The 27,064-nt window shown below is 38.0% G+C and overlaps 1 protein-coding gene across 2 annotated transcripts in view; it reads left to right on the top strand.

The window, feature by feature from the left end:
• The first annotated feature begins 205 nt into the window (after positions 1-205).
• Positions 206-27,064, top strand: part of TUT7 (terminal uridylyl transferase 7) — a 35,123-nt gene continuing 8,264 nt past the window's right edge. For both annotated transcript variants that reach the window (XR_014616949.1, XM_084225811.1), the window contains exons 1-25: positions 206-290; positions 2,155-2,681; positions 7,098-7,273; positions 7,817-7,933; positions 8,664-8,841; positions 9,171-9,259; positions 10,155-10,206; positions 11,865-11,934; positions 12,775-12,901; positions 13,613-13,732; positions 15,125-15,256; positions 15,986-16,166; positions 16,515-17,662; positions 17,788-17,938; positions 18,627-18,713; positions 21,107-21,207; positions 21,724-21,781; positions 22,489-22,592; positions 23,671-23,760; positions 23,850-23,963; positions 24,072-24,149; positions 25,371-25,548; positions 26,083-26,130; positions 26,249-26,340; positions 26,819-26,934. Coding sequence is in view for 1 of the 2 variants with exons in the window: in XM_084225811.1 (XP_084081937.1) it covers positions 2,186-2,681; positions 7,098-7,273; positions 7,817-7,933; positions 8,664-8,841; positions 9,171-9,259; positions 10,155-10,206; positions 11,865-11,934; positions 12,775-12,901; positions 13,613-13,732; positions 15,125-15,256; positions 15,986-16,166; positions 16,515-17,662; positions 17,788-17,938; positions 18,627-18,713; positions 21,107-21,207; positions 21,724-21,781; positions 22,489-22,592; positions 23,671-23,760; positions 23,850-23,963; positions 24,072-24,149; positions 25,371-25,548; positions 26,083-26,130; positions 26,249-26,340; positions 26,819-26,934 (4,103 nt within the window). In the remaining variant the exon portion in view is untranslated. The remainder of the gene's footprint in view (positions 291-2,154; positions 2,682-7,097; positions 7,274-7,816; positions 7,934-8,663; positions 8,842-9,170; positions 9,260-10,154; positions 10,207-11,864; positions 11,935-12,774; positions 12,902-13,612; positions 13,733-15,124; positions 15,257-15,985; positions 16,167-16,514; positions 17,663-17,787; positions 17,939-18,626; positions 18,714-21,106; positions 21,208-21,723; positions 21,782-22,488; positions 22,593-23,670; positions 23,761-23,849; positions 23,964-24,071; positions 24,150-25,370; positions 25,549-26,082; positions 26,131-26,248; positions 26,341-26,818; positions 26,935-27,064) is intronic.

Here is a 27,064-nt window from a genome sequence, read left to right as displayed (position 1 = left end):
AGGGTAATTAGACGTGGCAACGGCCTACTCAGGGAGGTGGTGGAGTCAGCATGACGGGAGGTTAAGGAAAGACCGGACGCAAGGCGTCGGCGCTCGGCCAGGTACACCTTCCAAGCTCACCAGACCGGCCCCACCTCCGCGCCCGGCCCTGTGCCGCCCCGCCGGGCGCGGAGGGCGGGCCCGCGCTGCCGGAAGACGCGCGCGGATCGGGCGCGCCGAGGGAGCAGCGCCGCTTCCGTCGCGCCACAATGGCGAGCTCTGGGCGGCGGGCGGGCCGGCGGTAGCGGGCGGTGAGTGCCCTTCTCTTGGCGGCCGGCGGCAGGGCGAGGCCTTTCCCGGCGGCGGGCGGTGTCCACCGGCGCCCCCCCCTTTGCCTCCCTCTCTCCCTCCCTACATCTCTCGGTCCCCTCGTGCCTCGCCCTGCCGCGACCCCTCTGCTCGCGGGCCGTGTCCGGCTGAGGCGGCAGGTTTGGGTTATGCTGTGCCACAGTTCCTCCACCGGAGTCGGGGGTCGACAGGAGGGGGCTGGGGACCTTCCTTAGCCTGTGGGAGGCCGAGGAGGAGCGAGCCGGGAGCTGCAGCGTGGCGGCAAGGGAGCCCTGGCCCACCTTGAGTGTTGCCTGCGCCGGTGTCTCAACACCTGCGCCCGGGTCCCGCTGGCAACTCGCGCGGCGCTGCCTGATGCTGCAGGCCCCGCCGGCAGCCGTGCCCTGCCCGTCTGCGGTGCCGCTTGGCCCCAGGGCAGCCCCCTGCCCGCACCAGGCTCGCAACTCCAGTCGTGGTCGGGAGCCGGAGGCGAACGTAAACTTTGACTTTTCTGTTTCCTTCCCGTGCAGGGAGGTGTCGCCATCCAGCCCGGCGGCAGGGTGTGGGCGTTGCTTCTGGGGATGACTCTTAAAACAGGCTGGGTTTAGGTCACTCTGAAATTCGGGTTTGACAGCGTTTCTTGCCTGAAATGGGAAGCAAGTGCACTTCGTGTGTTTGAAACTTTTCTTTCAGCTCTTAGCTGGAACAGCTGCATTTCCAGAGATGTACATAACTGGGTAAAATACTGTTCTTTAGGGCAGGAATCCTATTTGTTTTGTTGCTTGTGTGGGACCAAAAAACTCTTCATTTTAAGAGGGGCATAAACACTAAAAGCCTCAGGCCTATAAAATGCAGGCACTGAGATTCTTAAGAGTGCCTTTGTGGCCTGCAGAACTTAAAAAAACCCAAAAAAGTGAAAAGTCACCCTTCTCCCATATTAATGGCAACAGATGGGCATTTTGTGATGTCTAGGTGCTTGAAAATGCTCTTTACATATCTTTACAGTTTTATCTGCATCGTTAAGCATCTACATGTATTTTGAAAGAGAAAATCTTTTTTGTTTGGTTGTATATGTCTGTATTTAAATCACAAAATATTCAGTGTTGAGGAGACCACTTCCACTTAATATGTTTTACACAGTCTCTTCCTGTAGTTACCCTTTCACAGTCCACGTGGCTTTTTGACAACAATGGAATTAGAGCTCTGTGGAAGTGTTTTGCATTAGGAAAATGGAGGTAACCAAAGAATAGGGAATGGATGTGCAAGCAATTCAGTGGTTTGGATGTTTTAGACAATGCTAAAATAATATGAAATAGGAGTGCTTAATACTGAGTGGTGGTCTGGCTAAAATGTGCAGGGAGCACATTGTTTCTAAGTCACTATATCATATAGCCTGATAGCTAGATTGCAGCTTAGCTTCTGCATCTCTCTGTCCTCTGATGATCAAGATTTTCATTCTTAACAAGGTGAACAGTATCTACCGTGGGCAAAGAGGAATATTCTGATATGTAGAATGTCCTTGGGGTCATCCTTGCCTCCTTTTTTGCCTCCTTCAGCCATTCTTCCAAAGCTTTCCTACTGAGCTGAGACTGATGTAGACTCTTAAAATTTTCTATCTGTCCTAAAGACCTTAGGGCCTGGGAAAACCATAGGCCATCTCTGCATTTTATAAACCATCCATAGGTGTTAAGACATACTAAGAGAAGAGACCTAGCTGTGTTTTGGACTGCCTTTTCTTGCCATGGTTTAAGCCAGGGCTTTGATTGTTGAGATTTCCGTAGCAGTTAATACCCAGTGTTCGTTCCTTGGTTGATTTTAAAAAACAGCTCTTAACTTTTTGATTTCTAGGTGGGAATCGCTAAATTGAACAGCAATAACCATGGGAGATGCTGCAAAACCTTGCTTTGCCAAACAAAATAAGGATCAGGAAATTTTGCATCCGGAAGAATTAAAAGAAAGTCCCTTACAGATAGAATACCAAGTCATGGATGAATATGGAAGTGGCTGTAGCAATAAAAGAGATACCAGCCTGCAAAAGAAAAAGGGAAGTCCAGGTCATTATGGAAGCAGTCCCAGGCGAGGGCCACGAAGTGTTATGAGCAGCCCAAATTCACTTAAAAACACAGCTTACAGTCAAGGGTCAAAGTTAAATGATATTCAAAGAGAGCAAATAAAGAAGTGGGTATCTGATGATCACCATGGTACTTCTGACACCTGGAGAGAGCACCGTTCTGCTGCCTGGATTCCTGGCCATGGCAGGACAAGAAAGGATTCTTTTCATGAGGTGGAACCTGCTGGAAACAGAAATATAAGACGACAACTTCAGGAAGATTTAATGAGCAAAGATGTGCCAGACATGCAGAAAGGAAGTTCTGGTAATCACGTTTCTTTGTTTTTGCATAGCTATCCAGTAAAGTAGCTTACTACATGTGTTACTGAAAAGTAAAATTTCAAGATTCACTATTAAAGCAAAAAAAGTGGTTTTGTTCTCTCATGTTTTGCAAACTATTGACTGCTCTGTACTTGTAGCACTTCAGACAAATGGTTACAGCAAATTATACAGAACTTGCTTTATAGATTGTATTGTCTTTGTCGTTTAGCCTGTGAGTGATAGGAGTAAGTAGATTGCAGCATCTGTGTCGTATCCTGTTTGTTGTTTTCCCTGTACAATTTGGTGGAATCTGTCAAGGATGGTAAGAGATCTTTCAGTTAAGCTGATAACAGGGTAAGATTTTTGGAGCTACCAATGAGGTCTTTAACAATGTGTCTTAATGAAGATTGAAAGCAACGCCATGTCAGTATTGTGAGAACCCAGTACAGCAATAACACGAGCCTAGTTCTTCGTACATATTTAACTTCCCTGTGGGCAGTTGGTACTAATAATCAGAGTACAAACCCAAAGCATTGAAATGTGAGGAACAACAGCCTAAGGGAGGGTGAAGTGATTGATACAATAGTATTTTCATTGAATGCAAGTAGAAAAAGGAAGCTTAAAAGAATATAGAGAATATAACTTGTGTGTGATGCTGCTAGCATGGAATGCTAGTTGACAAGAAACACATTTTATTTAAGAGTGGGAGCCAAAGACAGTAGTGATCTGCTGAGAAGAAGAGCTATTGCTGGTTGACACTAGGAAGTCCAGCAATTAAATGTCCTTTCCCATGATACTAGTGTCACTAAACAGAAAAACTACGAACAGGTGCCCGGTGTCTCTCCTTGTTAGAAGTAAGCTGCACACAGCTCAAACTCACATGAGAAGAGAGCAGAGTGTTTTCACAAGTTTTTTCTTCAGTTAACGTTTTCTTTAGTTTCTTCTTTTACTGGATGTAATGAACTTTTTTCTGTAAAACTTCAGGAACTCACTGAAATAGATTTTTGGAATTTATTTAAAATAGGCATCATTCCCCTGTGGACATGGGAAGGGTAGTTGGTAGGTATTGCTTGTACTAGTACTGTACTATTTTGGATACTCTTATGTGACAGTTCTGTTAGTAAGCTAGTGGAAAATTAAATTGTGTCTGAATTAAATTAAGAGACTTGCAGAGCTAATTAGGTAACTATACTCAGAAACTACCAAAGATTTTGTCAGTTAAAGAAAGTAGGGAGTCAACATCTAGTGAGTGAGGATTCTATTCCATTCAATGTTTGTTATACTACTCTAATGATGAATGAAGACAGCAGACCTATTTATTGTGTGCTCTGAAAATTGAATGTGCTGTGGAGCTGGTAGGAATGGAATGCAGAAAAGCAGGAATGTCAATTAAAATAACTTTGCACAGATGGAGAAATGACCTACATATAGGATGAAATACAATTTTTTTTGGGGGGGGGGAAGGATCTGAAATTATAGTGAATCAGAAGATGATAATGAGTAGTCATTATCATGGGGTTGTGTGGCATGAAAAAAGACTCACAGTCTGAAGTAACCCTTTTTCTGAGTAGTAGTCTGTCCAGTTTTGGCACCCCACTTGTATGAATAAAATGGAGGCTGTGCAAAGAAAAGCAAGAAGGTTGTCGAGATATGTAGGAAACAGAAGCTATTCAAACTGTAAACGATGCCCAAAATTTCTGCAAAATGAAGAGGGTAGGGAGGCATAGTAACGTTCTTCTGTGTAGGAAGCTGTAAAAAGCTGATGTAGTAAACTGTATTGTTTCTTTCCAATAGATGGGACACAAAGCAGTGGGTCTAAAATTGAGCAAGAAAGATTCAGATGAGGAATAAAGGTCAAGTTTTTAAAGGTAAAGCTAGGGAGATTGTGAAGAAGTTGTCTGAGCAGCTCATGGAAAAGGTACTTGAAGGCCTTTAAGAGCAGCTGAGCATTGCTCAGATTTGACAGAGTTAATTTCATCCTGCTTTGAAGCACAGGCATGGCATAGCTCACCCCTTGAGGTCCCTTCAGAAGTTCTGGGTCGAGTAGCAAAATTACTAAAAATGTTTCTTCTGGCATTTACTTGAAATATTTTGTGCAGTTGTCCTTTTCATTGCCATCTGTCAGAACTCAGGACATCCCTTTGGGAGTCCAGAGTTGCTGAAACCGCCCCTTGCCAGGGGGCTCAGAGACCCTGGCGCACAGCCCAGAACACCTGTGGGTTTGATTATGAGCCGTGGAACAAATTACCAGCCTTATATGAAGACCTTCAAGCCTCTGCAGTTTAATTAGTGTGATAACAATATTCTCACTGAATGAAAAAGTAGATTTTGGGTTTTTTAGTATAAGGGTTATGGGGGCAAGATGGAGGGATTTGGGTGTGGCAAGCCTTTCTCCTTCTTTTACTCTGCCTCCATCTTCAGTGGTGATGTTGGCACTTTTAGATTGGTTTAGAGTAGAAGCTCACTGTCTAGTATAGGTGATAGGTATTGGAAAATAATTGTAAAACGTGTAGTACATAGTTTTGGGTGTAAAGAGATAACACCTCCCCAGGGGCAGGCAGAGCGCCTCGCACTGTCCTGCTGGACGGATCCTGGCTGTGCGGGAGGAAAATTTTTTCTTGATAAGAAAGAATAAACACTTCTGAGACCGAAAGCAAAGATCTACGACTCGTCTTTCGATATCGCCGGCCAAGGCAGAGACGTCGCACACATCTCGGGGTTGCTGGCCCTTGCCACCCCCGAGAGCCATCATGTCGTTTTTATTGTAGCTCATAAGGAAGTTTACCAAATCTCTGAGACACTGTTCTTTAGTACTTTATTTAATCATTAACCTATAATTAGATTGTCACTGTTCTACCTATGAAATATTAGAAGTATTTATTTAGTTTGTAATTTTTTTTAAGTTTCTTGTTGGCTACTGAAACAGTTGATAAGTAGGTAGTTGTCACAGGCTTTTCTGTGAAAACATTTATATACCTCCAGGTTCTATCCACGCTGATTAGTTTAAAAATGTAGTGAAAGAGATGTGGCACATCTTAGGAATTTGAGCAGAAGCGTTGATGCAAAAATGAAGGATCTGGAGAAGGTTCAGAAACTCAGACTTCCATTTCTGCTCCCTGGAGATTCCTTTGGAGTACTGCTTCTATAGCCTATTAGGCCTAAATTCTCTTCATTGTAGCTTAAACTTGTGCTGCTACTGAAACAAGGCAATTATATTACCATCTTTGCCCTGATACTGTTTACACCTCTAATACACGCATGCTGGCATGCTGCGTAGTGGAATGAATCAAATAACTGGTCACAAATACAGAACTCTGTTGCTACCCTCTTGCCAATTATTAGACACAAAAATTGTGGTCATGGGAAAGAAATTTTTTAAATATATGTGGAAGAGGAGTTTATCTGGTTGGATTTTTTTTCCTTTTTAATTACTACAAATTAAAGCCTATGATATGATAAAAGTTTGGGAGTCTGAGGAAGTTGCATGTACTTTCTTAGAAGAAGGGAACTTCAGAAATTCCAGGCATTGGGGCATCCTGTATAGCTGTACAAGTGAAAGGCAAGGTGTGAAAATCTGATGTGTATATTTATTCCTGAGATGATTTTTACATGTATTGGCTTTGGGCCAATAGCAGTTTCTGCTTCAAAATGTTGATAAAATTCACTTAAAAGTCGAAGGGGTATTTATATTAATTTGCTCCAGAGCTTTTGCTGTAAACACAACACAAGCTTTTAAAGCGTTATTATTATTATTATTACTATTACTAGTAATATTATTACAGTTTACAGCTTTATTAAAGCAATGTGTGCATACTTAGCAAGTCCATTCTTTAGTCTCTGTAGCCAGCAGTGGTGCTTACTTTTGTTTATTTAATATTGTGACGGTAGTAGTGATCCATATACTGGTTTAGCTGAAAGGCAAATTACATTATCGCTGGTAATAATCCAGCAGTGCCATATCAGAGTGCTGCTAGGTCTTACAAATCATTCAGATTGGACTACACTTTTTCATTCTGTAATACTTGTAGTGTAGCTTATTTGTCTGCCAAAGCTAGCCAGGCATCCCAAAGTCTTTGGACGTACTCTATATTTTCAGTGTAATGAAATACAGGTATATTTATTGCATTTAGTTCTATTTTTTTTGGCCAGTTTTAACAAAGTTATCTAAATAAGGTAATTTTCTTCAGTGGAACAATTAGTTGATTTATTTATAGTTTGGGCAAAGGTACTATAGGTTGTGATACTAATATACACATTATTATCTGACTTGCACAGGACAAATTGTGAAACCAAACCAGGTAGGTGAATTGTGCTTTCTTTAACTCATGTAAGTAGAATGTTAATTAAGGAAAAGAATTTTTAAATGCTGCGTGGCACTCTGCAGCTATTTGACGTGTTTGCTCTCATAATTCTTTATAAGACATGAAGAAGCTTAGAAAACCAAGAAGACTGAGAAGAACTAGAAAAGATGAATGTGATCATGATGAAGTGGAAGGTCCAGTCATAGATGAATCTGTGCTGTCAGCAAAAGAACTTTTGGGACTGCAGCAAGCTGAAGAACGATTGAAGCGAGACTACATTTATAGACTGAAGAAGGTGCCACACTCTTTACTTGTACAGCTAGACCTCTCCTATTTTTGTGCATATAAATATATTCTGGATGGTACACTTTGAGCAATATCTGTGATTGTAGCTAGAAATTTTAGTTACAGAATTTAAGTAACTTTATTGCTGTTAATGAATGGTAAAAAGAAGAGGGTTTATCCTTTGGGTTTTTTTGCTACAACGTTGATAACAGTTCAAGCTCAAAAAATTGCTTCTCCTTTAGTTCTTGGAATGACATCAGATCTTAATTAAAATGCTGGAGTAGTTGTTTCTTCAATTAATATATTCTTCTATGGGCATTGGGTATTTTCTCCTGTAAAAGATAAGGTGTTGGGTGTGACTGACACCTTTTCATTCCTCTGACATTATTTTGATGTGCAAACTTTTTGATGGCAAATAAGAGGTGAAGGAAGCTAAAGTGAGTGGGTGTAGGTTTCAGAGTTAGTCCATTGAACTTAGCAAGAGTACTGAATGAAGTGAAAATAATACTTTTCTATATTTTAAGGGTTTTTTTTTTAACTATCTTTATTTTAGCAACCTCGAAGCTACCCATCAGCAAAATATACCTGCAAGTTGTGTGATGTTCTCATTGAGTCAGTGGCTTTTGCTCATAAGCATATTAAAGAAAAAAGACACAAGAAAAGCTTAAAGGTGAGTGTAGCACAAGAAAAAAGTATAAACTGTAGTTTAATGAAATCTTCCTTTCCCCACTAAAAATTATAAAACTTCACTGCTTTGAAAACCATTCCACATTTAGTTTTTACCATGTTTCAATATTTTTAAAAACTTTGCATAGTAATACTAATGAAAACAGTAAGCTTGCAACCTGGACTTTGAAATGAGCAGTAGGAATAAGCAAATACAGTTGGTATGGCAGTATTAGAAGTTATAACCTCTATGTCACAATGAATATTTCATGTCAGAAATACTGCAGAAATTAAACACCTGTGGAGTATTACAGATTTGTTTATATGTAAAGGAAATAGGTTTGTTTTGAGCATAAGCATCAAAATAACTTCCAGCATAGCATCAATTTTACCTTTTTCTTAAACATCTTCTACTTCCTCCGCTTGAACTGGACAAATATATGTCTTACGCAGATTTTCTGTTACTTCCTCATTAACTCCTGCCTTTTTACACTTCATAGGTGATGAAAGAATTGGTGATTTTTTTTTTTTTTACATGTCAAATACATGTGGATATATCTCTGAATGTTACTGAAGCCTCCTGGAGTATCGGATTTTTTTATTGCTTCAAATTATCTACATTACCTGGAAAATTCGTGGTGGTGGTGGTATTATATGGGATTAGTTGTTTGCATTGATTTTAGCATATAAAGCAACTCAAGAAACTCTTTAAAATATTCGTCTTGTCTTGAAAGGAAAAGCAAGAAGAACAGCTGCTGACTGCCCTTCCTCCTCCAACGCCTTCCCAGATACAAGCTATTGGTGTTGCTATTGAAAATGTTGTGCAGGAGTTTGGCTTAAATAATGAAGATCTAGAAGAAAGGCTTAACATTAAAGCAATGATGGAAAACTTGCTGCGTCAAAAATTGCCAGGTATTATTTGCAATTTAAGTGCTAGCTGTGCCAACTTACTAAAGACAAAATAACAACAAAAACTGAACAGACAAAAAAAAAAAAAAGAATTCAATCAAAAAAAATCCCCAGGAGCTTATGAAATGAAAACTGAATTTAAAATCTTGGCTCTCTAAATTCTAAAACAGCAGGTGTAGTTACTAGCTTGTTGAACTTGATGTAGCAATATAAACCTGTTTCTGTGCTTACCAAAACCAGGTGTAGGTTTAAGATCTATTAGCAATGCTGTAAGGAGCTACAGACTTAGAATTAGGCATAGTGTAAATGAAGCATAATTCTTTTTGTTGCAGAGTGTTCATTAAGATTGTATGGCTCCTCCTATAGCAGATTTGGCTTCAAAACTTCAGACTTAAACATAGATATCCTGTTTCCTGCCAATGTAAGTAAGGACGTTTTATTAAGTATGTGTTAGTGGTTTTGAATGTGGTTTTTTGGTTTTTTGCATCTTCATGTAGATTATATTGTAAATATATTCTATAATGTGGTAGTAACACTTCTTACAAAAGCCCATTAGGTAAAACAGAGGTGGTCTGGTCTTAAAACAACATTTTTCATGGAACTGTAGTCATCAGGCAGTGTAATACATCTTTGTTTTGTTGAAACTTCTGCTGAAAACACTTAAAACGTGTACTCTAGAAGTCCCTGAGACAGATGATTATTTATATTCTCTAACAGCTGGAATAAATGACTTTTCTGTGATCTTGTTTCAGTACTGATCCTGGTAGTGTATTGTTATATTCACAAGTGCACGTTTTGACTACTAGGTTATATTTGAGCCATGAAACCTCATGGTTATATGTAGAGTAATTTAAGGTCCTTATTTGTCATGTTAATTGTTTTTATGCATCTTTGTGCTTGAACATTGAAAAGAAATTAAGGACATGATTCCATACTTAAACTTACTTCTTCTGTAGTTGATTTGGCAGTCACATTGTTAGAATTTAACATTTCCTTTAGGAGACCAAGAATGATCTAAGTTCATAAAGTGCATAGAATTTTTAAAAGCCATAATTCCAGTCTTCAATATGATGTAAGTCCACTGTGTCAGAATGCAGTCATATTTAAGCACACTGAAATGATAATTCTGTTGGTAGGGGTTTTCTTACCATAACCAAGTCTTTTGATAGAGTTTCCTTCAAAGCAAGCAGAGCTCCTGTTCCTTTTGATGCAACTTAATAATAGTGAAGTACACGTAGAGGTGGTTTTGAGTTGTAGAAAATCACTTTCTTGAAAGGTGGTTGATACAAAAACAGCTTTATTCCTTTTATTGACAGATGACTCAACCAGATGTTCTCTTACTTGTGCAAGAAAGTCTCCAGAACAGTGGTAAGAAAAAATTGCTGCCTTCTCAATTTCATTAAAATATTACTGCTTAGTATTGTTGAATTTCCCCTCTGCTGAACAGGTATATCACATGCTATTCTTTTTTTAGAATGATATGAGACTGAATAATATTGCAGAAAAGAATACATTAGGAAAACTACTTTTGGTTTGGCATTCAGTGTTACAAGGGCTGAAGTCCTCTTATTTTTGATGATTTGAGAAATTCCTGGTGGGAGGCTTTCTTCTATATCACGAGTGAAGATGTCATTACACATGAGGTTGACTCTGCTCTATTAGCCATACATAGTACAGAAAGCAGCCTGAGTTCTCTAACATGTAACAGAAACCCAGTAATGTACTTCCACATTTTGATCTCTTTTCCTGTAATTACCTGCACATGTCTGTCAGTGTAGGTGATGGCCATGATGACTGGATACAGGCACATGGGGTTTTTTTCAGATAATGTAGCTCTGTGCATTAATACAAGGAAGTAAAGTTTAAGATCCTTTAAAAAGCTGCACTTACTCAAACCAATTCAAGCATATGCAGACAAGAAAAAAAAGTGAAAATACTGGGTAGGGCACATGAAAACTCGGTTCTTTTTCATGCAGATTGCAAAATATAGCTTCACTGTTTTCTTGCCTTGCTTTATGCCCACAGTTCGGGAACCACATCATGTGGTTCAAAACATGTATGTTTTCTGACCTAGATTTTCTCAGTGGCACCATGTGCATTTTATTGTCTGGATCATTATGGTTTTTGAGAATGGGGTTATTTTTAAGTTAGATTAGAGGAAGAAGACTCAGATCTCGTAAGAAGTTAGGATTGCCATTGTATCACAAGAGCAAGTAATATTTGCATTAATGTGTTGGGCAGAGTCTTCTCTGTGAGTGAGAAGATCCAGGGATAGAGTATTAGATGTTTGAAGTACCTCAGTGGCAAAAGCAAGATAATTTTCAGTGATATTAGGTGTTGGCTAAGTAACATCACAAAAATCTTGTCTTTTCAGAATTTTTGAGTAAAGTATCTAAAATTATTTAACAGTTTCCTTCCCTCCTGGCTCAGTGAAACTGTAGTTTTCAAAAGGTATCAAAAAATAAGTCTAGTTTGGATCAAATCAGCACCCTTAAGAGAAGGGACTAGGGTGGCTGACAGATGAATGATACAAAGAATAAGAAGAAAAAGAAGAGAAAAAGCATAGCAAAAGGACATCATGTCAGCAAGCCTGTTCTATATTTACATAAAAGATTGTCAGATAACCAGGGGAAAAGGTTTCTTTCTGTATAGTAGTGATGTAACAGTCTGGTATTTTTATTTTTCACACTAATATTGTTCCATAGGTGTTGTAGGTCTCTCTGCATGCCTCAAATACTGAAGGCAGCTCTTAAAAAAATATACCTCCGTAATTTTACCTACTGTGCATATATGAATTTTGAAAAGTTCTGGTTTTTCTCAGTGTTTTCCTTACAGTCCTTATTGTATAGACCATATTCTTCCTATCACATGTGAAACACATAAATCACATATACTTTATTTTTCTCAATATTAGTCATTATATTAGAAGCTGAAATTCTAGCTGTACTCCTCTAGTTGCATCCAGTTCAACGTATTTTTATATCAACATCATGCTTAATGTGACTTCTTTTCTTTTTCCCACTTAGAATCTTTTACGGAAGTTGATGCAGATTTCCATGCTAGAGTACCAGTGGTGGTGTGCAGAGAAAAGCAAAGGTCTCGGTTGTCACTTTGTGTGTTCTAATAGTATATAGCAATGTAAATTATATTACCACCTGATAAATGACGTTTCTGTACTAAATTATTACAGTTCCATGGATCTTGAAACACAAACTAACACTCATGGGCAAGTCATTCCTAGCCTAGAATAAGAGGGTAAGGGTTGTTCTGTCCTCAGCTGTGTATTTCCCAACCCCTTCAACCATTATGGCTTCCAGCATGTACCCTTACCCTTCCATTTGGGATTATTGCTTAAGCAGAAAGTTTCTTTTCTTACAGGTAGTGTACATACCATATTAAATTCTAGATTTCTGTAAGGATAAGAACAGTTTGCTTAGCTTCGCTTGTATTTTGAGAAAAGTGAAAAATATTTTATTTTGCCCATTTGATGAATGTCAATTAAGATTCATGAAACATTCTATAAACAGCTACTGATAAAGATATTACCAGTTATTTGGTGCTACCTTGATTTTTCAGTGTTTAAAAATATTTTATGTTGTGTGAAATCAGCATAGAAACTGTTTGATGGTGGGAAGACATTTTTGTTTCATGAAGGAAATTTAATACTATAACTTTTTCAATTCGGTAAATTAATATTAGAAAAAACACTTAAATTTGAATTGTATCTTAAAACACTTGTACAGAAAATTATAATGCATATATTCTCAACCTAACTATAAATCAAATAAGTATTGCATGCTGCTTTTCATGCAGAGACACTGTCTTTGAGAGGCTGTCAAGTCTTTCCTTACAGCCTTCTGCTACACTGTTCTGTGAGGTGTTATCTGACCCATGTTACAAAACCTTCAAGATCTTTCATTTCTTTTCGGATTTTAGTGGCCTTATTTGTAAAGTGAGTGCAGGGAATGAGAATGCTTGTCTGACAACAAACCATTTGGCTGCACTTGGAAAGCTGGAACCTACTATCGTACCTTTAGTGGTTGCCTTCAGGTACTGGGCAAAGGTGAGAATTATTTGTATTCCTTATCTGTGAATAAATATTGAATTAATTTTGATATTATGCCTGTAGTTATGGTTTAGAAAATGGTTGTTGAAACAGCCCTTGGAAAAAGAGTTTAAATAAGGACATAAGTTTTTATAAATTGTACATTTTATAATTTATATTATTATCATTTGTGTGTGATAGTGTTCCACTAAATTTTAAAAGTGGAATTTTAAGCTTCATTCCATGGAATGCATGGTGTAAGTATCCTGCTCTGTTGCTAAACTAGTCAGAGGAATGTATATGAGATGGAATTGCTAATTTCTCATAAACTTAATCCATCATGAAAAACTGTTTATCCCTATTGTAGATGAAAACAATCTTGGAAATTAACTTGTAAAATTTATGTGTCTGCAATTAAAATATTAATTAAAAATTGAAAAACTTCTGACTTGTACTGTAGCTATGCAAAAAGAGCTATCATTTTTTGCAAATATGGTCTATGCTGTCTGTTTTGCCAGTCTGTGTCATGGCTTTTACACTGAAAATGTTATGGTAGTGTGGTAGTAACTGCATTAAATATGCAGGCCTTGAGAAAAAATTGCATCTGGTAAGAGCTCTAAGATATCTGAGTTTCTGTAGTATTCAAAGTGACTTCTGAAAAGTAATTTAAAACAATATTTTTCATAGTATCACTTGAAGCTTTAATGGCTGCACAATTTATTTTTACAGTTATGCTGTGTTGATCGTCCAGACGAGGGAGGCTTGTCACCTTATGTGTTCGCTTTAATGGTTATTTTCTTTCTACAACAGAGGAAAGAGCCCTTTCTGCCAGTCTATTTAGGATCATGGGTATGTGTATTAATACAATGAGTAGTTTAAATGAGAGGACCAGTTGCTTGTGGTGGTATATAATCTGTCAGTTTTATGCTACTCTGAGCAAGCCATAAACCAGCCATTTCTGCAGGAATTAGGAATGTGAATTCATGTGTGAATTCATTATCATTCAATGACTACACTTAACTTTAGTATGCCTAGCTGTAAGGTGGCATTTCACAATCGTAGTCACTGAATTAAGTGCTCTGTTGCCCCTTCTGTGAATAAGGGGAGGTGGGCATTGAATAATGCATTTTGCAACAATTTACTTCCTCATTTTCTTCAGCCTTTCCTCCAGACTGTTGAGAACTCAATCCACATAGCTACATCCCAAGTTCTTCCTCATACTCAGGTGGCACATCTTGCATCAGTTTCTGCCCATTGCTTCTTGTCCTATTGCTCAGAACCACCTAGATCCATCCTCTTGACACCCTTCCTTCAGATACTCAAACATTGATGACATCCTCTCTCAGTTGCTTCTTCTCAAGGCTGAACAAGCCCAGCTTCCTCAGCCTTTCCTCACAAGTGAGGTGCTCCAGTTGTTTAATTATCTTTGTAGCCCTTTGCTTTACACACTTCAGGAGCTCCATGTCTCTCTTGTCCTGAGGAGCCCAGAACTGGACACAGCACTCCAGATGTGCCTCACCAGAGCTGGGTAGAAAGACAGGATCACTCCCCACACCCTGCTGGCACTGCTCTTCCTAATGCACTCTAGGACAACTTTCTTGGCCACCAGCGCACACTGCTGGCTCATGGACAGCTTGTTGTCCGCCAGGAACCCCAGGTCCTTCCCTACAGAGCTGCTTTCCAGCAGATCCACCCCCAGCCTGTGCTGGTGCCTGGGGTTATTCCTCCCCAGTGCAGGACCCTGCTTTTGCCTTTGTTGAATTTCAGACAGTTCTTTTCTGCCCATCTCTCCATCCTGTCAAGGCTGCACTCTGGGATATTGGCTACTGCTCCCAGCTTTGTGTCATCATGACCTGCTGAGGAGGCCTCTGTCTCTTTGTCCAAATCACTGCTGAACAAATTAAACAACACTGGGCCCAGTGTCCCCCGCTTGGGGGATGCCCCCTAATGACAAGCCCATGTTTAGACCCTGTACCACTGATTACAACCCTCTGGGATTTGCCATTCATTCAGTTTTCAGTCCACCTCACTGTCTATTTCCTTAGTGTGGACACCAGGGCACCCTTCCAGGAGCACTTGGGAGTTTTTTGTAGAGACCTATCGAGACAAGAGAGAAAAAGGTTGGGGCATATTCTAGATGTGGAACAGCTGTTTTTAAACTTCGGTCTACTGCAGTGTGGGGACTAAAATTTAAAGTTCACGTGATGTTTAGCTCTATGTTTCTTTTTTTGTTTCCTCTAGATTGGAGGATTCTCATTAAACAAATTAAGTAATTTTCATCTGAGAGAAGTCAAGAATGATGCTGTGGTTTGGGAGCATAACCCTACTGATGATTCTGATTTGCCACAAGAAACCTCGCCTAGAAGGGGCAAGGTCTGAACTTTTTAATTTGTTTCTCTAGTAGTCTAGCAGACATTGCTGTTCTCAAAAAAAGAACAATCTTCTATTTCAGTTTTGTGCTTGTGTTTCAAAACCATGAGCTGAACTAAGAGATTACACAACTGTTGTTGTGCTCAGCTCTTGGTGCTAAGGAGCTGGCAGGAAAATAGATGTAATTTCAAGCTCTTTGATAAGACCCTGAATTTTAATCTGTGTGGGATAGTATAGTTTACATAGTTGGAGCAGTTTTATCTTGGAATTAGATTAAACATATGAAAAATATTTTGTCTTTGCTTTGAACTGTTCTTACAAATTATTCCTATTATAACAACTTTGTAAGAAACAGTATCATGATGGGATTGCATGTTGTGAGAGTAAACAATTCAGCCTAGACTTTGCTAAAAAATTGGCTGTATAATCCATTCTGTCCTGTGACATGAGATATGTGTTTTTCTTTGAAATTTATAAATTACAGCATTAACACTTAAAGAAGCAATTGTCACTAATGCTACTCTTTACCATTGCTTCATTCTTTCACTTTGAAGCTTTATACTAAAGTCTTCCAACTTTTTAATTGCACTTTTTATTGCAATTGCAGGAGTCGAGTACCAATGATAAATTCTGCCACAGTAGATTACAGATGACATAAAGGAAATGTAGCAGTAAAACAGTTAAACGCCTGTGTACTAAACATTATTTACGGTTTTCTTCTGTAATTGACAGGTTCCCTTAGTATTTGATGAAGGTCAGCAGTGTTCAGCACCTGTTGGTCAGCTCTGGCTTGAACTGCTTCGTTTCTATGCTTTGGAGTTCAATATGGCTGATTTGGTTATTAGCATACGACTCAAGGAACCAGTGTCTCGTGAATTAAAGGACTGGCCTAAAAAGCGCATTGCTGTGGAAGGTATATAAATATCTCTCAACAAACTTCAAAGAACTGTAACTTTAATTTTTATAAGGTGCTGACTTGGCTGTTAATATTGAGTGTTACAACTTAGAAATTTTTAATATTGGACTGGTTATAGTAGAATATTTTCTAAAAAATCAATTTGATATTTCTATTGGGTATTATTGTAAACATTGTCAGAAATAATTAGGTGAACTAAAAAATTGGTTTCAGCAGAATTTGTAGATCTTGTCCCTACTCAATATTTAAGAGTTCCTAGCAATTTAGACTCTGTAAGGATGTAAGTGTATTCTTTTTTAAAGAAATTAACTCTTTCACTGCTGGCTCACTTCTTCTTTCTACTAGACCCATATTCAGTCAAAAGGAATGTGGCAAGAACTCTGAACAGCCAACTAGTGTATGTGTATGTTCTTCACTGTCTTAGAGCAACTTACAAGTATTTTGCCTTGCCTCACAAAAAAAGTGCAAAATGGAGCAAAATGCCCTCTTCAAATGCAAATGAGGAGAAATCCCAAGTGCTGGACCATGGAAAAGATGGTATAAAGCATGAAGATTCTGACTTGCAAAACTTGGATGGTAGAACAAACAGAGCCATAGTAGATGATAGCATAACTGAGGATACACATATTCTCAAGGAACATAAAATTGGTCCTTCAAAATTGTGTGATGGCTCAGAAAGTTTCACAGAAGAAGAATTGGCTGATGATATAAGTCATCTGGGAATTACCCATGAAGACTCAGACTGCATAATTGAGGAAGTTATTTCTGGAGATAATGAGGATTTTAAACCTAGTTGTGAAGAGACGGAGAGTGAAAATGAAGATGAAGAAGAGGAGGAAGAAGAAGAACATGAGCAACAACAAAGACAATGGCATACTGTTTTGGCTGCTGAGCAGACAATTGATGAAGACAGTGACAGTGGAGAACTCCCTGTTATGGTGAATGAGCATGAAGTAGAGGCATGTAGGATTTCAGACTTAGAAGGTTTTCAACACACTGCACTTACAGAGAGTGATGAATTTGGCTTGGAGTGCAGTGGTATAGCAGATGATAAAATCGACATTGATGAGTATAGTAGCACTGAAGGTACTGATGAATTGGATGAATCCCCACAAAAATTCCTATGTTCAGCACAGAGTCAGATATCCCAAATGATTAACTCAGATGATGAAGAGGAAGAAGAGGAAGCACCAACTCTTCTAAATCAGAGAGAATGCAATGCTGCCATCAGAGCTGAAGGTGAACTAGATAACACATGCACTGGATCTGGAGATGATGATGCACTGTCAGAGGAAGATGATGATTTTTCCATCCCCCATAAATATGAAAAGAAACAATTCAAAGAAAGTGTAGGTGGACCTCTGAGGTACAATTTGAGTCAAGAATATCTTACAGAGAAGGGAAGCCATTCTGAAGAGACCACAGCAGTAGAACAGTGCTTAGAATCTGAACTTTTTTATGAATTCAGTAAACAAGCATTTACAAAGGGCAAGGTAAGCAACCTGTATCAAAGCACAAACATATTGCTTGTGTTGTGTTAGAAGTTAGATTAAAGTGTTGCTCCAGTTTATTAAAGTACTATAGTTTTTAAAACTAATCTTGCTTTTTGTTCATGCAGTCTCCTACAGTAGTATGTAGCTTGTGCAAACGGGAAGGTCATTTAAAGAATGATTGTCCAGAAGACTTCAAGAAAATTGAGCTGGACCCACTGCCACCACTGCCACCCAAGTTTTCAGTTATTCTAGATCAAGTTTGTGTCCAGTGTTACCGTAAGTTTTTTTCCTTTGAATATTGTGCCATAGAAAAAGAATCTGAAAAATACCATAATACCCACAGACTAATGATGTTGTAAGGTGACAGTTTATTTCCTACATTGCCTCCAACTCTTAGATACAATTCTACGATTTGGCTTAATGGTAATGGCTCTTATAGAACTGCTGAGTAGTTTTTATCTAGAGAGCTAGAAAGTGTTTAGATTTTTCTTCCAAATGGCTGGTTGTTTACTCATACAGGAAAATACATTTTCTGAGAATCTGATATTGGGTGGAGTTTTTTGACTGATGCTTTTGCATTTGTCTGATTTGAATTAGTTAACTCTTCTTTAACTTTTAGTTTTTATTAAAAAAAAGACTTCAGTATTCTAGAAAAAATAGTGAAAAAATGTTGTTTTGTAACATTTCTCCACTTTTGTTCTTTTCAGAGTGACCCAACTTTCCTCCTTTCTCTCTCGCCATTTCTGACCAGACAAAATGCATTATTTGTCTAATTAATGTTTTTCTTTGAGCAGGTATTTCTCTTCTACTTCATCCTTGCTTTCTTTCCTTCACATGTGAATTTTCTCTTTCTCTTTCCCTTCCCCTGCCCCACTGTAAACCCCTCTCTGTTTTTACTTGAATCTTTGCTCTTCCTAAAGAGTAGTTGCCTAAATTGTTGTCTTTTTTTCTTCTTTTTTTAAAGATGATTTTGCTCCAAATATAGTAGAAGATCACGCTCGGGAACATATAAGACAAAGCTTGGAAATCTTCATTAGACAGGATTTCCCAGGTAATTAGGCCATTCTAACTTCATATTTATATTTTGATTGTTCATACTTGAGTGTTTTCCAAGAAAACATAATTTCAGTATCATAAACACTTTAGTTTTGAATATTTAACCCATATTGTTGCTCAGCATCGGAATACTTCATTACATTAATTTTTGTTCTAAGTCTTTTAGGCTTTTTTAAATTTGGAATTTTTTATTTATTCATATATAGCACACATTAGTAGGAAGGAACAATGGCAAGTTAAGGAAGACACAATCAAAGCAGAAGCGGAATAGTTTCACATTTGTTATTTTAACTTTATTAATCAGACTTATTTTTGTAACTGCTTTACAAATAACAAGGGTTTTTTAGTACTTCCTACTGAAACTTGCTGGGCTTAGAATATCTTAAAATATAGGCACATGATCTGGCCTATTTACAGAACCGAGGCATTTGATTTTCTTTTTCCTTTTTTGTTTCTGGAGTTCTTACCTGTAATAGCTGGACTTCAGTTCATGGTCTTTTAAAATTAGAAAATTTTTTTTGGCTGGAGCCAGGGATATTCCTTAGCCCGAGAATCTCTGTACAAAGCATTTTTCAGTCAGATGTCAGCTTGAACCTACATGCTGATATGTTAATTAAATCAAATCTATAAATCCATGGGACCGGATGGGATCCATCCTAAGGTGATGAAGGAGCTTGCAGATGAGCTTGCAAAGCTGCTCTCCATCATGAGTCGTGGCTCACTGGCGAGCTTTCAGATGATTGGAAAATGGCCAGTGTGACACCCATTCACAAAAAAGGTAGGAAGGAGGATCCTGGTAATTACAGGCCAGTTAGCCTGACCTCAGTAGCAGGTAAGATAATGGAGTAGTTCATACTGCATGCTATCGCACAGCATCTACAAGAATGGCCAGGGTATCAAACCCAGTCAGCACGGGTTTACGAAGGGTAGGTCATGTCTGACCAACCTGGTCACCTTCTGTGACCAGGTGACCCATCTGGTGGACACAGGAAAGGCTGTGGATGTTGTCTATTTAGATTTCAGCAAGGCCTTTGACACTGTCTCCCACAGCACGTTCCTGGGAAAGCTGGCAACCCACGGCTTGGACAGGAGCACTTCTTGCTGGGTTAGGAACTGGCTGGATGGCTGGGCCCAGAGAGTGATGGTGAATGGTGCTGCATCCAGCTGGTGGCCAGTCACCAGTGGTGTCCCCCAGGGGTCTGTGCTGGGGCCAGTTCTGTTCAATATTTTTATTGGTGACATGGATGAGGGCATTGAGTCCTTCATTAGTAAAGCTGGGAGCTTGTGTTGATTGGAAGGAAGGAGGGCTCTGCAGAGAGACTTAGATGGGTTGGATGGATGGGCAGAGTCCAATAGCATGAAGTTTAATAACTCCAAGTGCCAAGTTCTACATTTTGGCCACAAAAATCCCCTACAACATTACTATCTGGGAACAGTGTGGCTGGACAGTGCTGAGGTAGAAAGGGACCTGGGGGTTCTGGTCAACACCTGGTTGAATATGAGCCAGCAATGTGCCCTGGTGGCCAAGAAGGCCAATGCCATCCTGTCTGCATTAGGAATTGTATGGCCAGCAGGAGCAAGGAGGTCATTTTTCCCCTGTACTTGGCACTGGTGAGGCCACACCTTGAGTGCTGTGTCCAGTTCTGGCCTCTCAGTTTAGGAGGGATGTTGACATGCTTGAGTGCGTCCAGAGGAGGGCAGTGAGGCTGGTGAGGGTCTTGGAACACAAGCCCTATGAGGAATGTTTGAAGGAGCTGGGGCTGTTTAGCCTGGAGAAGAGGAGCCTTAGAGAGGTGACCTTTTTGCTCTCTACGATTTCCTGAAAGGAGGTTGTAGACAGGTGGGGGTTGGTCTCTTCCACCAGGCAGCAACTGACAGAACCAGAGGACACAGCCCCAAGCTACGTGAGGGAAGGTAGAGGTTGATATTAGGAAGAAATTTTTCACCAAAAGAATAATAAAGCACTGGAATGCTCTTCCAGTGGTGGTAGGGAGGTGGTAGAATCAACATCTCTGGATGTGTTTAAAAAAAGACTGGACGTGGAACTTGGTGCTGTAGTCTAGTTGAGATGTTGGGGCATAGGTTGGACTCGATGATCTTAGAGGTTTCTTCCAACCTCATTGTTCTGTGATTCTGTGTAATTGCTGGAAAACCTAACTCGTTTCTGGATTTGTCAGTCTGCTTATTTGAATCAATAATAGTAGAGATTTTTTTCTCGTAAGCAGTTGATCAGAAAGTTTCATGCACTACAGAAATACAGTCATGTTTTCCTGCCTGTATTAGAAGACATGCAATGGTTTGCAGATACATACAATTTGAAATTCTGTGTTATATATAATTTGGTAATTTTTGTTGATAAATAGCTGTAATACAACCCATGCCTTATAGGAACGAAGCTGGATTTGTTTGGCTCCTCAAAAAATGGCTTTGGCTTCAAACAAAGTGATCTTGATATCTGTATGACAATAGATGGTCTGGAAACTGCTGAGGTAGGTTGAGAAGATTTTGGTTTTATGGTTAAATAAATGCAGAATTTACTTATATTGTGTATCTAGCATAACAAATTAATTATTTTAGAAAAGCTTTTAATATTAGAAGGAAATACTAAGGTACCACTGAGGCAGATTATTTTGGGGGTGTTTATTGTTGCCCTAGGGATGAGTATAAGAATGAAGTAGCCAGTTTTCTCCCAAATTCTGCATTTCTAGCTCTATTTGTGCAGATAAGTAACATTCTTGATTGTGTAAACAACTGGGAATGGGAAATAGTGGAAAAGAACATCTGTCTCCTTTCACGCCTAATATCAGCTTTTAAAAAGTTTCCATTATTACATTACCAGCTGTTGATTTTGCATATGCCATTTTGATAAATTTCCTGTATTCACATAATTCTTTATAACACGAAACATTTGATTATAAGGCTTTAAGCTTAAGGGCACATAATAAAGGTTTGCATAAAATACTTGCCCCGGATACATCTTTCAGCTTTTTTTCTTAATGTCTTAGGGACTTGATTGCATCAGAATCATTGAAGATTTAGCAAAAGTTCTCAAGAAACAGTCAGGTAATTTTCTGGAAAATTAAAATAAGTGTTTCTGGTTTTGTTACTTCATTTGCTGTAGTGACAGTGTTCTGGGGCATTGTAGGTGAAAATTATTAAGATACAATTAACATAAAAGAGCTTATGATAGTAAGATTGGGTTGAATATTGTGACTGGATTTATTTTTGTTTGTATATATAGGTATTCAAGGTTATAATGTTATTGGACCACATCTGATCTGGACAGATAGTATGTTTATAACTTACATGCATAAAAACAATGATTTAAGACTTGAGGCTTCAGTTCAATAATTATGTACTTGTATATGAAGTTGATAGTAAAAGATACTCTGATACAAGTCTGCAATGAGAATCCTGGGTTTTTTTTACAAGAAATCATGAATTTTATAGTGCTCGTTTTGGTGTATCTCCAATGAGTTGTAATGAGCTATCATTTATGTCTTAAGCTTATTTCTCTACAAAGAAATTCTATACTCTTATTTAGACTGCTATTTATTTTTTGAGGGGGCTAAACATACATTTATATAAACTATGTTTATCAGTTTGATCATGTTTGACAAATTTCTAAAATCAGTGTTAAAATGTAACTGAAATACAAATTTGGTGTCAACTAAGCTTTTCTTTTGTAGCCTTTTGGCTACAGTTGGAAGTTAAGTGATACTGTGTAAGACTGTATTGTAGCCATTCAGTAATAAAACATTTCATCCTAGGTTTAAGAAATGTCTTGCCTATAACAACTGCTAAAGTCCCAATTGTCAAATTTTTCCATGTCAGAAGTGGTCTTGAAGTAGACATCAGTTTATATAATACTCTGGTAAGGTTATCTCCTTTTTTATTTTATGTTGTGTAACAAAAAACTGAGAATCTGTTTCTTGAGACTGAAGTGATTGTTTAGATGAGGTTCAAAAAGTAACTGTTTCTAATTACCTGTTGCAGTTTTATGTTTCAAAGAAACCTTTTTGGTTTTGTTTGTTTGACTATGAGTGAGTCAGCTGCACAGTTGTGACTTCCGAGTTGTCCTTCCTAAGAAAATCTATTAGTTTTTCAGTAATGGTGAGAAACAGTGGTTTAAGTATTGTAAGTCTTCCTCAAATGAGAGTCAAAATAAAGTAACTTCAGTTTTTTTAGACTCCTCTTAGCATCATGGCTCTTGCCTAGCCTTGAGACCAGCTTGAAACCAGCTTGCCTGAACTGTAACATATTAGAAAGTAAAAAAAACAAACAAACAAAAAAAACCACAACAACAACAACAACAAAAAAAAAAAACAACCAAAAAACACCCAAAAACAACAAAGCCCAGAAAAATCCATGTGTTCTTGGCTAAACTTTTTAAAAACAGTTTTAGTTTATTTTAATGTCTCTAATATTCAAAACCTTGTTCCTTGAGACAGCAAAGGAAATTTAAGTTGTACAGACAATTTTTAAGCTTTCTGAAGTTTTTTTTATGAGCTCAAGGGGTCTTGAGGAAGATACCTCAACCACTAAGTGTGAAAGTTATGCTTGAAGTTATTCTTGAAGTTATGCTTTCTTATGTATCCATTGGTGGCTCTTACAGATCCAGACTGAAATCTCTGGGTTCAAGTAGTTACCTTTTACCAAATATTTTGAAACTGTGGTAGGAGATTAATGCTTCTTGTTTTGAAGTATTGTTTTGTGAATGCTGCTGGGTACCACTTCCATACAGATTAAGGAACCTGATTGGCTTTTAAAAGAGCAGGTGATAACCTCATTGTTGAGTGCTTCCTTTCTCAATATATATTCCTACTACACAGGGCTTCACATATGTATTTCTTGAGGACACAACTTAGAGTTTTCTTTTTCATGTTTTCAGCTTATTTTCTTCATGACTTCAGAGCTTCTTTATTTTCTACATGAATTTCTCATTTTTGTAGGCCTTGCATAACACCAGACTTCTGTCATCATACGCAGCTATCGATCCTAGAGTAAAATATCTGTGTTACACGATGAAAGTCTTTACAAAGGTAAGTATGTTTCAGGCATTCTAGAAGCAGTAGTTCCTTCAGCAAGGGATGATCACCATGAAAGATAAAAATCATGTTTCTTTTTCTAGATTTGTGACATTGGAGATGCATCTCGAGGTAGCCTGTCATCTTATGCATATACTCTTATGGTGCTTTATTTCCTTCAGCAGAGAAATCCACCAGTCATCCCTGTTCTTCAAGAGGTATGGTATATCGGAAAGAAATGAGTAACTGTACATGGTATTGATCAGAAGAATGTCAGTGCTGAATGTGAAAGACTCTTCTAATGAGTTTTAATACTACTCTTTCAGATCTACAAAGAACCAAAAAAGCCTGAAATTTTGGTTGATGGCTGGAATGTATATTTCTTTGATAAGCTAGAGGAGTTGGTGAGTAAATCAGGCTAATTGGAAATATTATCTGTAGCTTGGCAAATGAATAGAAATTCCTTTTAAAGACAGTGTTCCCAAATATAGAGGTTGAATATTGTGGTTTAACCCCAGCTGGCAATTAAGCACCACACTGCCACTCTCTCATTCCCCCAGCCCCCTCCCTGGTGGGAAAGCTAATTTAAAAAAAAAAAAAAAAAAGTAAAATTTGTGGGTTGGAATAAAAACACTTTATTAATTGAAACAAAATAAAATAATAATCCTCATACTTTTAATTGTTACAATGATGGTAATAATAATAGTAGTAGTAATAATGGTAGTGATTAAAAGAGAGTCAACTAAAACGCAGGAGAAACAAGAGATGCCCAATACAACCGCTCAGCAGCTGCTGACTGATGCCCAGCCCATCCCTCAGCAGCAGTAAGTACCTCCTGGCCACTCCCCCTGAGTCCATGTACATGGCATGGAATATCCCTGTGGCCAGTTTGGGTCAGCTGTCCTGGTAGCGCTCCCTCTTGGCTCTTCGTGCACCTGCTGGCTGGCAGAGCATGGGAAACTGGAAAGTCCTTGACTTAGGGTAGGTACTACTGAGCTGCAACTAAAATATCTGTGGGTTATCAATGTTATCAATACTATTCTTATGCTAAATACACAACACAGACTATATCAGCTATTGAGAACAAAATTAATTCTATCCAGAACAAATGCAGGAATGGTAGTGGAGTAGCTCCTGTTTTGAAAATCCCATTCCTATGTTGTAAAGCTTTTAGAATATGGTTCATTGTAATTAATCTGTGGAAAAATAAACTCCAAAATCTGACAAAATAGATCACAAAATTATTTTCAGCTGTTAATGATGATTAATTGTTCTTAGTCTCTCTGGATGAAGATAACTACTACCACCTGTATATCTGGTCATATCTGGTTAATTCCCTTGAATAATTTTGTTTTATATAGACTCTAAAAGTGAATTGATAAATTATTTTTTTAAGAGGTAAAACCTAGTACCAGAAGTTCTATTAATTGTCCACTTTGGTTGTTAATGGACTAAAAAATATACTGTTAAAATCCATATTGGATTATCAATATAAATTATGAAAGGAAGTGTTCTAGTGTAACTCCATTGTTTTTCTGTATAAGATAAATGATGAAAATATATAATGAAAATAATGAAAATGCTTAATGTAAGTACTGAATGTAACAATATTTTTGTCATTTTAGTCAGTTGTTTGGCCAGACTATGGGAAAAACACTGAATCTGCTGGGCAACTCTGGCTGGGACTTCTCCGATTCTACACTGAAGAATTTGATTTTAAAGAGCACGTCATCTGCATCAGGAGAAAAAATCTGCTTACAACTTTCAAGAAGCAGTGGACCTCCAAATATATTGTAATTGAAGGTAAAACCATATAAAATACAGGAATATACAGGACTTGTTTAACATGAAAATTTTGCTTTTTTCACAAGGCTTATTTATTTTTCTGTTACTAAATTATAAATTGTTTAATGCCCATGTTTTGAAAGAGTCTCCAAATTGCCATTGAGTTTCAATAGTGCTAAACATTATTCTTAAGGGCTTTTTTGGCTGCTGAAAAGAAGTTGCAAAGCAAACTTCACACTTTCCATTATGAAGTAAATGACAGAAAAATAGATTTAACAAAATCCGTTGGCAAAGAAATTACGTATAATGCTGTTGAGGTGTTCTCAAAAATACTAGGTTTAGCTGAGACCATATTTACTTCAATGATTGAACTCTGTATGATTACTCTTTATTATCTCTGTTTATTATCACTGTGATCTCTGATAGAGAAAATGCAGTGGCATATTTTAGAAATAATCTGTAACCTGTTTTCTGCCCATTTCATTTTCATGGAAAGAATTTCTACTCTTTTGTTTGCACTTTGAGGAATGCCTGTCATGTTATTTTCTACAGATCCCTTTGATTTGAACCACAATCTTGGAGCTGGATTATCAAGAAAAAGTAAGTCTTCTCTTAACAATTTCAATTACAAAGTGAAGATCTTGTCCTGAATATTACTTGACATTCTAGTTTGATATTTAAATGATGATTTTGGTTTGGGTTTTTTTTCCTTCCACAGTGACAAATTTTATAATGAAGGCTTTTATCAATGGCAGAAGGGTATTTGGTACCCCTATAAAAATATTTCCCAAAGAATACCCATCAAAAATGGTGAGTTATTTCTAAGAGGAGTATGTGTGAGCTCTTTGGCATATAACTTAGCCTTTGCAGGACTATGGCTACACTCACTGTAAACTCTTTCTCTTAAATTTCCATACTACTCTAAAAATCGTGAGATTTACCACTGAATACTGTTTTGAAGTTACTTGCATGTAAAATATTTTGGTATGCAGGGTACTAGTCAAGTCAGAGTTTCATTGTACAGTTTTATGTATTTTAATCCAAATCAAAACCACCTTAGCATTTCTTAAAACTGCAGTTTTATAACAGTGTGCAGACCTGGTGGTGAGTAGGCTGCCTGTCAAAGAAGAGATCAGTGGCCAGTTAATTCATTAGGTCTTTCGGGGTTCAGCTACAGACCCCAAGAGTATTCCTTTCTGTAACTCTTACTGCTGTTTTAACACTTTTTTATCTGTCTTGGTTTCCAGGTGTTTGGATTTTCATTTAAAATATATTATTTCTTCTACAGGAATACTTTTTTGATCCTGAGGTTCTAACAGAAGGAGAATTGGCACCAAATGATAGATGCTGCAGAACTTGTGGTAAAATTGGCCATTTCATGAAGGATTGTCCCATGAGACGAAAGTGAGTATAGTATTGGCATCTGTGTGTAACTTATTTCCTTAGGTTTGTTTAGGAAAGATTAGGATAGTAATGCTGAACAAAACCTGTACATGCTGCAGATTTTTTCCTTAACCTGAATTTAATTTAAAAT

The sequence above is a fragment of the Fringilla coelebs genome, assembly GCF_963513975.1.
Source record: "Fringilla coelebs genome assembly, chromosome: Z".
In the NCBI taxonomy this organism is placed as follows: domain Eukaryota; kingdom Metazoa; phylum Chordata; class Aves; order Passeriformes; family Fringillidae; genus Fringilla; species Fringilla coelebs.
The sequence above is the reverse complement of the archived record's forward strand: the minus strand, read 5'-3'. Positions and strand labels throughout refer to the sequence as shown.